At 38.4% G+C, this 12,444-nt stretch overlaps 1 protein-coding gene across 24 annotated transcripts in view; it reads right to left on the minus strand.

Annotated features, from left to right (window-relative positions):
- The window catches only part of NRXN1 (neurexin 1), a 1,166,360-nt gene that overhangs the window by 704,883 nt on the left and 449,033 nt on the right, over positions 1-12,444 (minus strand). For all 24 annotated transcript variants that reach the window (XM_045077824.1, XM_004752835.2, XM_004752837.2 and 21 more), the window contains one exon: positions 11,864-12,025. In XM_045077824.1, coding sequence (XP_044933759.1) covers positions 11,864-12,025 — 162 coding nt within the window. The remainder of the gene's footprint in view (positions 1-11,863; positions 12,026-12,444) is intronic.

Raw genomic sequence — 12,444 nt, forward strand, 5'->3', positions numbered from 1 at the left:
TGTACTTTTTTTTCCCCCCTCCTGGAGGGTTGGGGCCTTTTGATCATTCCTACTGAGTTCTGGTCCTATCACAGACCTTTCTAAAAGTCTCCCCAGCAACTGGTAACAAATAGTAACCATTGTTAAAGTCCTTCCATCATTTGCCTCCATAACACCCTAAATTGTTAATAAAAGTGCAGGCTCACTCCTAAACCAGAGGCTGTGGAGACAGGGATCTGCGGTCTAATAAACTCTCAGGTGATTCTCACACATGCAACTTTTCAACCACTGCAGCATTCCCATTTGCCATCATTTTATCCATGTCTCATCTCCACCAGTTTTTAACCAGCATCATTGTTCACCTGTCTTCCACGCACTCTTGCCTAGACACCCTGACTGACCTGGTTCCCTCAAACATGATATGAATTCTTTTACAAACATGCCCTCTCTCCAATTTTGACTCTGTCTCAACTTTCCATCTCATACCCCATTCTCTTGGAGAGACACTACTTTTCTTTCAAGGTCAAACTCACATATTAGCTCCATGAGAACTCCCCCTGCCTTTTTTTTTTTTTTTTTTTGACATTACTCATCCACTCTCCAAATACTGTGTTAACTTAGAATGCAGCACATACCTTTGTTACAGGACTTATCTCACTTTAGTGTAATTACAATGAATCTACTCAAGAGTTATGGGGCACCAACTCTGCCCTGGGTGTCAGCACTAAAGAAATAGAAACCATAGTTCAGGCTACCAAGAAAATCACCCCCCCCCCGCCAGCTTTTTCCAGGCAGAGTCTTCATCTGAACCACAGAATGCAATAACCATTTTCTCAATTCTCTCAGGGATGATAGGAACTAGCACTTTTATATACAATGACTGTCATAGGGCATTAGGGCCTAATCTTCTTGAGAAACCCTAGGTAATCAAACATTGGTCAATTATAGAGGCAATAAGTGCTATGACAGAGATAAGCCCAAGGTGAGAATGGAGAAGGAGAATAACAACACCTAATTGCTTATGTGTTTGTTTTCCCAGTATCATGTCTTATTCCTTTTCTGTCCTCACTTAGCATCTAGCACGGGCTCATTTTAGGGTGGTCCTTTAATACATACTTTTAATGAAAAGCGTTGGAATTCATCATTATGGGTATGTGTTTTCGGAATCTAGCCAAGGCAATGCAAATCATATTTTTGAACCCAGCATCTACTCCAAAGAAATTTAATTTGAATATATTTTCAAGAACAAATAGCCTCCAGTAACCAACTGGGCTTAGGAAAAAATAGTAGGGAAATAATACAAAATGCCATAAAATTCTGGTGTCTTAAAGAAATTTTCAGGGAGGGCCTGTGAAATCTCCTTCTCTAGTAAAAGGTCTGCAGTCACCATGCTTCAGATAGACCCATCTATTTATATACATCACATGGCATACTCTTCCTGGGATTAATGGTTTTCTCATTTTTGTCCGTTAAAGACAGCTCTATAATCAGTTTAGAAAGGTGCCATACTTCTTAGCTGCCTCTAGGGGGCTCTTATTAAAATTCATGCTGCAGAAGCTGTGTTTCTCCAAATGGTCTTTTTTTTTTTTTTTTTTTTTTAATATTTTATTTATTTATTTGACAGAGAGAAATCACAAGTAGATGGAGAGGCAGGCAGAGAGAGAGAGAGGGAAGCAGGCTCCCTGCTGAGCAGAGAGCCCGATGCGGGACTCGATCCCAGGACCCTGAGATCATGACCTGAGCTGAAGGCAGCGGCTTAACCCACTGAGCCACCCAGGCGCCCAAGAGTTTACTTCTTTTAGGGCATAATCCATTATATTACAAAGTTGTTAAAATGTAAATAAATACATAGAAATCTGTTTAAGTTAGCAAATTGTGGTAAGGCAAAATAATCCTACAGAAACCATGGCCTAAAAAATACATAAAGAATATATATATATATATATATATATATATATATATATATATATATATAATTCAGCATAAGAATATTACCATGCAAAAATGACAATTAACCCAAGTAAACCTGCACACAGTAATTCTTAGCATTTGGCAAGGGAAAAAATTCTGCTTATGAAAGCAGTACTCCTAAAGTGAAATAAAGGTTAAGAGACCTAGTTTAAAATTGTTATTAAAACAGGAAGGAATTTCACTTTAATGGTCATGGGCTTAGTTCCAACGATTTCAGAGCGAAAGCTTATTGCTTGGATAGTAAATATGACTCATCCCAAGACTGTATTCATCCCTAAATTTAAACTGTTGGGGACTGGCCCTATGTGTGTCCTGGTGGCTTCTCTGCTCTGAGTGTAATCAGATTCTGATGTCCATCTCTGAAAAGAAGGTTGACCCCATACAAGGCCTTGGAGGGAACTAAGCCTGGGGGATTTTCCATAGGATCAGGGCACTTTCAGATGCTGAGGCTCTGGCTATAAGATTCAGAGCCACAACCAAGCTACTAGGTTGTACATTGTTTTATATTTTAAGATCCTTAAAATTCAGATCTGAGTGTCAGCTGAGATGCATACTAACCTAGGTTAATTGACAGTGCTTAGTGACTTTAACATAATTGTGCATCTTATAGTCAATGATGTCAATAAAATATGGTAGTGGAGGTGTTCTAGCTCAGTGATTGTCAAACTTTAATTTGCATAGGAAATCACCTGGGGATCTTATTAAATTGTGGATTCTGACTTAGTAGATCATGGGAGGAGCATGAGGTTTTCCATCTAACAAGCTCCCAGGTGATGTTGATGCTGCTGGTTCCAGGCCACGCCTCCAGGAGGAGTAAGTCCCTAAAGGGGCTAACAGAGGTTGGTGGGCTTTATTTATTTTTAAACTACTCCAAAACTACAGCTTTTAGTTGCATGCTATTGTTTTATATTTATATAAAATTCTATGGAATTTTATATAAATATATTGATCAATACATAATCATATAATTAATCAATAATAACTAAAGGTAATGATAGTGAAGGATTGATGTCAATCTTCGGTGACCATATTTATTTTGCCTGGGGACACTGGGGAAGAAAATGTTAATTTGCTATTTCAAACATTTAAGTCTCCCATCTGAGGCTCTGCTTTGTCTACAGGTGGTAGACACCAGTAAGGGTACAGCAATTGTTTTGAAAAGTAATGGTACCTGAAATCTGATGATGATAGTATCTTTAAAAGGTTAAAAAAAAAAAGTATGTGAACTATAAAGATTAACAGACTCTCCCCACTTCTTCATAAGATACCCACATTTTTCCAAAAAAAAAAATTGAGTTTCTCAATTAGCTTTACTAATTTCTGATGCAGCAGAAGGTGGGTATTTTATAATTTAGGGAAACAAACCAGGAAAGCACACTGGGATGAGAATCATTGAACAGAGGTTTTCTGAATTATTTTATGTGTTCTTGATGTGGCCTTAATGACATTAGAAATAATTTGTGATTCCCAAGCTAATTCGATTTCCTCACAAAGCTAACTTTTAAAGTGAGATACTGTGTGTCAAATCTCATAAACTCATCTGTAATCAGGAAAATCCTCATGCTTTGTAGGGTCCAGGGAAAAGTGAAAATAAGGAGCTCCTTGTTCAGAAGTTATTAGGAATCTCAACATGGCAACAGGAAGATATTAAACCAAGAATACGTGTGGGGCCCGTTGTGCCTACATAGGTCATGTCTCCATGAAGCATATATAGGTTGCATGTCCTTTCTGCAATATAATTATAGCTACTACTCACTAATGAATGAAATATTGTGTACCAGGCACCATGCTAAGTGCTTCAGTTACATAGTTTCACTTAATCCTTTAGAGAGAAGAAAACTGCAGCACAAAAAAGTAACTTTTCTGAGGTTATACAAGACCAAGTTTAGGGAGAGTCGGAATTTGAACCCAGATCTGTCTGTCTTCAAAGCCTTTCATCTCACCTAGTTAAGGGTAATACCAATCTCCAACTGGTTATTGTCATCCCCATTTGATTTTATTCGCAAACTTGGGCTCAGAAAAACTACTCATATTCGAAAGGCAATTCAATTACTCAGACCCTGATTAGGGGCACCTGGGTGGCTCAGTGGGTTAAAGCTTCTGCCTTCCGTTCAGGTCATGATCCCAGGGTCCTGGAATCAAGCCCCGAATCGGGGTCTCTGCTCAGCCGGGAGCCTGCCTCCCCACTCTGCCTACTTGTGATCTCTGTCTGTTTAAAAACAAAAACAAAAACAACAAAAAACCTTAAAAAAAAAAAGGCCCTGATTAGACAACATGCATTAAAACAATTATATCCTGGTACATTGTATGGAACTTGGTATATAGGACATAGTCATATAATACTCAGGGAAATAAACTGAACCCTTAGAGTCACCAATTTCTCTGTACAGAGAATATTTACTCAACAAAGACAAAAATCTCATTTTCCTATTATTTAAAATCATATGTTTCTGAATGATACCAGAATTATTTTTATTTTAAAGTAATTAATTTGTTTTAAATGTGTCTCAATAGTGACAATTCTCTTGAAAAAGACTAATTATTGTGCACAGGAATAATTTTCTTCCAAACATAGCACTTGAACTAAAGTATATAGGGTATATCATTTCATAATAGAAATTCAGATAAATTCCAAAATATTCAATTTGTTTTAAATGGGTTTCAGATTTTTAAAATATGGCTCAAACTTGGTAAAGTGCAAACTTGCACTTCTATGGAATTTTTACTTTTCTTTGTAATGTGTTTTCTAATCCTTTATAGTCACTTTGTCTTTCCTATTCTTTTTCAATTCTGAGAGTGGAGCAAATTAATTGTGTTTCAATCCCATATAATAGCACACCCATTAGAGAGTTGAGCAAAGAGAGACAGACAGGACAACTTGGATTACTTTGTCACCTTCTCTTTGAAGTGGTATGATTTCCCCCGACAGAATGAACTACAGCTTCTGCTGTATTTCTAGAACACTTTTTTATACCTTACTTAAAGAACCTGTAATTACCTGTTTCTTTGTCGGGGCTCTAGTGGGTGTCCCCAGTGTCTGGTACTGAGCTTGGCACATAGTGGGTATTAAGTAATGTTGACTCATTGAATGCACCCATGCAAGTGTTAATGTGTAAGCAAATGGAACAATTTAAACAAGATATTCTAGTGGGTGTTGAAATTAAGAGGAGATGTTCAGTCTTAGACATTATTCATTACTGCTTTCTGCTGGGCTAGGAAATGTCATCTTCTATAAAATGTATCGCGTCCTCAGAATTAAAATGTCATTGAACCCCCTACCAAACAATGTTATGCTAGCCTGATATTTGAAAGCACTACAATCCATTATGCCAACTGCTGATATAGTTCCAGGCTATGGGGGCTTCTGCCAAAACTGATGGGAAATAAAAATCTGTGGGTCCCCTGGAAGGGAGGCTGCTACGTCCAAAAAACTGAATTCCAGGCAAGGACTCACCAGATGCTTTGTAAACTGAAGAGCTGAATTCCACTTCCTTGGGGACCTGAGCAGATGGGACTCCCTGAACCCAGTCTTGAAGAGTATCTATGGCAAAATGCCTGGTTTCTGCCCCAATTGCTTTTCTGCTTTGTCCTCAAGGCTACAATGTGCAGAGGGAAACAGTCTTAGCAATGTATGAAGCCAATACTTCATAGAAGCCTACAAAGTACTTACAAATGTGGTTTCTGTGTATCCTTGCTTATATGGTTGGCTACAGAGTACAGAAATTTAGGACGAGCATTCTTATCTTATTTACCCCCTTAGAGGAGGAAAGCTATGTAGGCTATTAAAGGAAAGAAGAGGCTCATGGCGATAATATCTCAGTACCAGCTAAGACCGTGGGAGAAATAATCCCATGGGAAGCTCATGCATAACTAACTGGGCATCCACAAAATTTTTTCCTGCTCCTTTCCCTCCCTCTTTGACCAATCTTCAATGTCCTAGCAATCTAGGCTGTGTTGTTGTGTTTTTTGTTTGTTTGTTCTCCTTTCCCCTAAAGCTTCTTATAAAGGTCATTTCATCTGGGGCATCTGGCTCAGTTAGTTGGGTGGCTGACTCTTGATTTTGGCTCAGGTCATGATCTCACGGTCCTGGGATCAAGCTCCTTGCTAGGCTCTGTGCTCAGTGGGGTATCAGCTTGATGATTCTCTCTCTACCCCTCCCCTGCTTGCTCTCTCTCTCTCTAAAGCAAAGAAATAAACCTTTAAGAAAAGATCATTTCATCTAATTTTACTTTAATAAAAATATTGAGAAAAAGAAATGAGAAGAGAGTAGAGGAAGCAACATAGAAGCAGTTAAAGGCAAGGATTCTGTAGTCGGATTATTCAGGTTCAGATCTTACTTAGCTCTGCTACTAAGTCATTGTTTTCTCCTAGGTCAGTTACCTAACTTCTCCTGTCTTCATGTCCTTTGTCAGGTAGGAATAATACTAATGTGCAACTATTGTCATGCTCAGAGTATTACCTTTGAATATACAGAGCACTGAAAAGAATAGCAGTGCACCCCATTATGGGATTAATTTAAAAGCAGTACTAAAGATAAAATGCTCTAAGCTCTCTCTCTCTCTCTCTCTCTCTCTCTCTCACACACACACACACACACACACACAATTCTTTTTTTCCAAGATTCTCTTGCTGCTAAGCTTGAAATAGTAAATATCAAATTATTTCACCGTTCCATTTTTTTTTTAAGTACATTATTTTTGCTGTGCTGCTGATGCCCCTAGTATAAACCTGTTAGGAAATTCAGAATGTTGTAGATATTATATGAGAAATAGAAAATGATTAATACATTATTATTACTACTCTGGGATATACCAACTATGTTATCCTTTCACTCATAGCTCTGACTTTTAATATCCCTTTATATAGTGTCTAGTATAATCCTAGACAGAAATACCACAGAGCTTCTGTCACTAGAGTTTATTTGGATAGTCTCATTGAGGCAAAGCAATCTAATCGTCATGAGCACTGAACTCATAATGCCCCAAGGTCATTTTCAACCTCACCACTCAGAGACGTGGGTTCTGCTGAGCTCTCAAGAGTCATCATTTGCAGGACTCTGGGGGATATTATCAGTAGTAGTACTAGTATTTTTACCTCACATGGGTTCTTGGAAAAACACCCTTAAAAGGAAAAAGACTCCTGACTTTAAAAAAAAAAAAAAAAAAAAAAAAAAAGCTGTGATCTGCTGTCCTGCAAATGAAATGAGGCAAAGGTAATTGACCTGTTTGCATTTTAGTGCTGACACTTTATTACAGCAGAAGAGATAAAACACATTTCAGTATTCAGTATTCAGTACTTCCAAGATCTGAAGAAATTAGACAGGGCCTAATGGCACATAAAGATTTGTCAATTTCTTTGACATTCCCACAAATTCGATCTCATTTTCTTGTTACAGTTTTAAAAGCAAACTGCCATCTTCTGTGTTTTAAATTAGATGGGGAAAACTTATTTTCTTTCTAGACAAGAACCTGTGCCCAGAACACTGCAGGCCAGCCTGCCTCCTTTCCAGTTGGACAAAACCGAGCACTCTTAGGCATCACTAAGCCAAGACTCTTCCTCTAGAAAGTCAGCCCCAAGCCAAACAGTGAGTCCTTGAGTTGCAGGAATCCCTATGTTTTGCAGTCTTTTATTTCGAGGATTGTTACAGAACCGAACTTCAAATGCTTAGCTCAAGTGAGGACATGTTACCAAATAGTTATGGTGCTATTATCCCTAATATTGGAATAATAGTAGTAATATTGGTTATCTAATATTAGTTACCCAAATTACTTATTAGTTATCTAATAATATGGTGAATAAAAAAAATATTCCGATCTGAATGGGACATGTCTAGGAAGAGATGACAAGGAAATGCAAAATGCAGTTCCCTTCCTGAGAGAGTGAAGGAGGCCTGGGGAAATAATAGCATAACCTGTCAAATGCTACCTAGTGAGGCACAGGCTGTGATGGCACAGGAAGAGAGCAAAGGCAGAAAGAAGGTACATATAGGTATCAGGGCCTCCAACCCAGAAGACTCTGGAGGAAATGAAAACCTCAGGAGAAATGTGTTGCATTAAGACTGTGGAGCTCCTATGAGAAGGTCCTCTCACCTAAACGAGTCCTTGCTCTTCCCAAGCTGCATGATTTACAGACATGAGTGAAGACCTCCTTACCCTCCAAAGCTCCCCCTAGGTCAAATTTCTACAAGAGGTCACAAAGCCTCCTCTGGCAAACTCAGGAAGGTAACTTAAAATGCAAATTTTGCCATGGATCTTCGTTCTTACATGTAAATGACAGACACTCCAGTCTTCCCTGAGCAATGAAGGAAATAAGAACAGAAGGACACCTGAGGACACACACTTACTGATCTGGTTCTACAACAGAAGAGTTTAAATTGGGAAGCCTTCACAATTGTCTAAAAGAAAAAAGCTAGGAATTAAGGGGTATTTGCACAAAGGATATTGTGTACCTCTTTTTCAGTGCTGATGCTGGTACCCCATGGGAATTACAGAACTGCCACTGGAAATGGCAGAGGGGACCACACTGATTCTATGGAAGAATCAACTATTTTTTTTTTTTTTTAACGGGGTGGAGGGAGGGATGCTTACATAAGAGGATATTTTCTGAATCTCATCCATGTTGTAGCATCTTCCAAATTTGTAGTGCTGAAAGATTCTCAGTGTAATTAAAGGCTGAGCTGATCTAATTAGGTTGATGAAATTTTCAGTAGGGATTTAATTCCCCCTAGCATTTCACTATTTTCTTTTTTTCTACAATCCCTCCTTAGGCTTATCCCAAAAGACTTAGTGGCGACATTCTAAATTGTCTCACACAGGCAGTGTCTCCACTCAAATAACTGATTGTAAAACCTCCAGCAGGTACATATGGTTAAAAACAAACTTCAAATAAAAGATTCTAGGTTGTTTTATTGAAGACAATCCTTTCCTCCCTCTTCACTTTCATTTCCCTACCAATAAACTGTATTAAATAATCTGCACTCAGGAGGGAAATAGGTGTTTCAAAGCATTCTAGAGGTACAAAGAGACTAAGAAATGCATAATAGGGGGAGTAGATTCTAATGCAAATTTAGATTCTACTAAAATTTAGTAGATTTAATGCAAAATGGGGGAGTGGCATGACCCTTCCTTGTAAGTCATTTACTACAGAAGCCTTCATGGTCAAAATATTGGGACAGAAACACATATTAGTGGGATTTTCATCTATTTTTGAAGATTAAAAAAAAATTCCTAATGAGCACCCAGGAAGCAACTGTGATACTTTTATACATTAAAATGCTTTCCCAAGTAGCTTAAAGTAAATGGGCAGGGCAGTAAGTGTCCTCAGACAGACTCTAAGCTCCTCACCGATGTGATTGATCTTTCTGCACGCTCCTCCAATTCCCTTTCCTGGTGCAGTGGTCACTCAAAAACTGCTTGCCAGAAAAATTATATTTAACTAAAATGATCAATAATTCTTTTTTTTTTTTTTAAAGATTTTTTATTTATTTATTTGACAGAGAGAGATGACAAGCAGGCAGAGAGGCAGGCAGAGAGAGGGGAGGAAGCAGGCTCCCTGCTGAGCAGAGAGCCCGATGCGGGGCTCGATCCCAGGACCCTGGGATCATGACCTGAGCCAAAGGCAGAGACTTTAACTTTAACACATTCAAAAACCAAATAAAAATAGATGAGTTCTAAAATCTATCTACCACTCATTAACATTTGAACGTTACAACATTAATTTGACACACAGTTTAATCTGACACTCTCATTTCAGATCATGGCAATCCACTGAGGCTTCCTACACTCAAAAAGTCATCCTGCCACACTGAACTATCGGAAAACGACAAGGTTCAGCTGAGGGTGTTCACAGCAGAAAATCTCATGTTTTTACTGGATAGCCAAAAGAGCTCTTTAGCTACCATCATGTTTCTGCTAAAGATTCTTAGATCCCCTTTCCTTTCCCTAGGCCACAGCTGGACTGACTTGCCACAGATGAAGCTGGGCCTAGGAGCTAACTGTAGGCTGTCCTGTTCACAGTGAAAGTGAGGAAACAGGGTGGGTGGGTGAGTGGCAGTGTGGTTTCTGTGCCCCCACCCCCCTTCACAATTCCCTTTCCCGGAAGGGGATCGTAGGCATCTTATCATAAGGTCTGGTTTCTGGGTTTTTGGTTTTTGTTTATTTTTACCATGTTTCTCCCTAATCTATCCCCTGCCTATCCAAACCATAGCCATCCATCAAGATTCTCACATTTTTACTCTTCTGTGTATCTTCTGTGTCTACTAAATTTCTCACTCATTTCATTCTCTCCGACTCCAAAGGATATAACTCTGCCACACAACTTAATACCTCATCCCTCACAGTCCATTACACATTTCTAAGAGCCATTTCAGTTTGTAAGCAGCTTGAGAGTTTGCACAATATTCCATGGCAGGGACCAAAACAAAGGTGTCTGCTGGGACACTGTATATTATGGTAGTTAAGAGCACAACAGACTCTGACATTGGACTCATTTGATTAAGCTCTATGCCTTGATAGTTGTTAGCTATGAGACTTGATCAAGAAACTTACCTGCTCCAAAACCTGATACATCCCTTGAAAAATGCAAATGATAAAATGACTACCTATATTGAGGAGATCCCTGTAAGCTCTTAGGACAACATCCAGCACAAAATAAGAGTTCAAAAAATGCCAGTGCTATTATCATGATAATGAAAATAATAATTATTTTATTATACCCACAGAACTTAGCATAGTCTTGGGTCATACTACATATTTATAAAGGGTGAAAGTGGGAGGCTGTTGACCCCTCCCCCAACAAAGTATGGTTAAATTCAACTTTTCAGAACTGCATCTCCTTGTCTTTGTTAAAATGAGCATTTTCAAATTCTTCTTAGGATTTTTCTATATCAAGCCACTACTAGCCCATACAGTATGTTCCCATACATGGAGGGGAGGTAAGAGTATGGTAAGCAGTGGCTGTTTTTCACTGATGCTTACCTGAATCAAGTTTATATGACTGGAGGATTTTCTTCAGAATAAACCAAAGTATGTAACTGCTTACCAATAGCAACCATGAATAATCACTCATAAATTGACTGATTACACTTTACATTTTGGAGGTTTACACCATTAAACGGCAGCCATACAATACAAGAGAAATCTCTGGTTCTAGCAGCCAAAAGAAACTGAGTTCTACCTGACTGAAAACAGGCAGGATTCATGGCCAAAAAAAAAATAAATAAATAAATTAATTAATATAAGTTGAGATTCAAGGACTTCCCAATCTTTTTTCCCCATACCCTGACAAGTTCTAATTTTATCAAGAGTTATAACAGATAAGGACAGCTGAGTACGAGGGATGAAATTACTGATATCTTTTAGCCTGATAGCTTTGTTCAGATAAATATCAAGTGTGCTCATCAGATCTTAAATGAAACAGCTTCACTTCCTTTGGGATATTTTTCAAACATAAGAACAAAATTATTTCATCACACAGGCTCATTTTGTTTTTGTTTGATGTAACCTCTCTCTTGTTTCCTAATTTTTTTCTTCTTTTTTCTTGTAATGATCAAACAAGACACCACTGTATTAAAAACATCTAAGACACTTAAGTAAAAATGAGCAAGGTATTGAACTTAACTCTAGCTCCTGCCTTTCTTTGTTTCACTTTCCTTTATAGCTAGTACACAACTTCCCATGCAGAACTCAACTGTGACTTACTTACAGACTATGAAAGAAGAGGCAGTTCTTTCCTTCATCATGTCCCATGAGCTGCCTCCCTCCCCCAACCCTATACCATCAACAGCAGAATACTGAATTTAAGGTTGTGCCCTTTGACTCCGCAAACACTGGGTCTTCAGCAAAGGTGCTCTCAGTCCGGATCTGAAATGATGGGATCATGGATTAGGAATGATTCTGGTGACAGTGATATTTACCTCTTTGAGACAGCCCATAAAGTTGTTACTGACTGGTGACCCTGGAAGGTCTGCTGTGCTGGGACTGCCTCCAACATAGAAAAAGTCATCAGACCCCAGCATGGTATAATCTTCTTGCGTGTAGCCCGTTGTGGTAAGAATCCCATCCACTGATATTGTCACCTAGATAACAAAGCACAGGGAAAGGACACGCTATACTCAGACCTAGATACTGTAATCCTGGGATATGCCTGTTTTGTGTTTTGTTTTGTTTTATTTTTTTTTTCATTTTGTTTTTGTTTTTTGGTTTTTTTTTGCTTTTTTTTTTTTCTGTTTGGTTTTTATCTTTAGACCTATGGCGGAACCCATTTTCATGTCTGTTTGAAGTTTATTCTTGGATTCTATTCAACTAGCCCTAAACGATCTAAACTAGTTAGAGAGTTAACTGATTATTGAACTAGTGTCAGCATCATCCCTACTGCAACTCAAAAGTTATTCAGCAGACACAAAAATGGTGTTAGTAAAATGCTTCCTAGGTTAGTTTTGCTGGTGTACATATTAGTAAAGTTTAGTCGTCTGTTATTAACTAATCACAACGTGCA

The sequence above is a fragment of the Mustela putorius genome, unplaced genomic scaffold, assembly GCF_011764305.1.
Source record: "Mustela putorius furo isolate JIRA1106 unplaced genomic scaffold, ASM1176430v1.1 tig00000224_pilon_pilon_pilon, whole genome shotgun sequence".
Classification (NCBI taxonomy): Eukaryota; Metazoa; Chordata; class Mammalia; order Carnivora; family Mustelidae; genus Mustela; species Mustela putorius.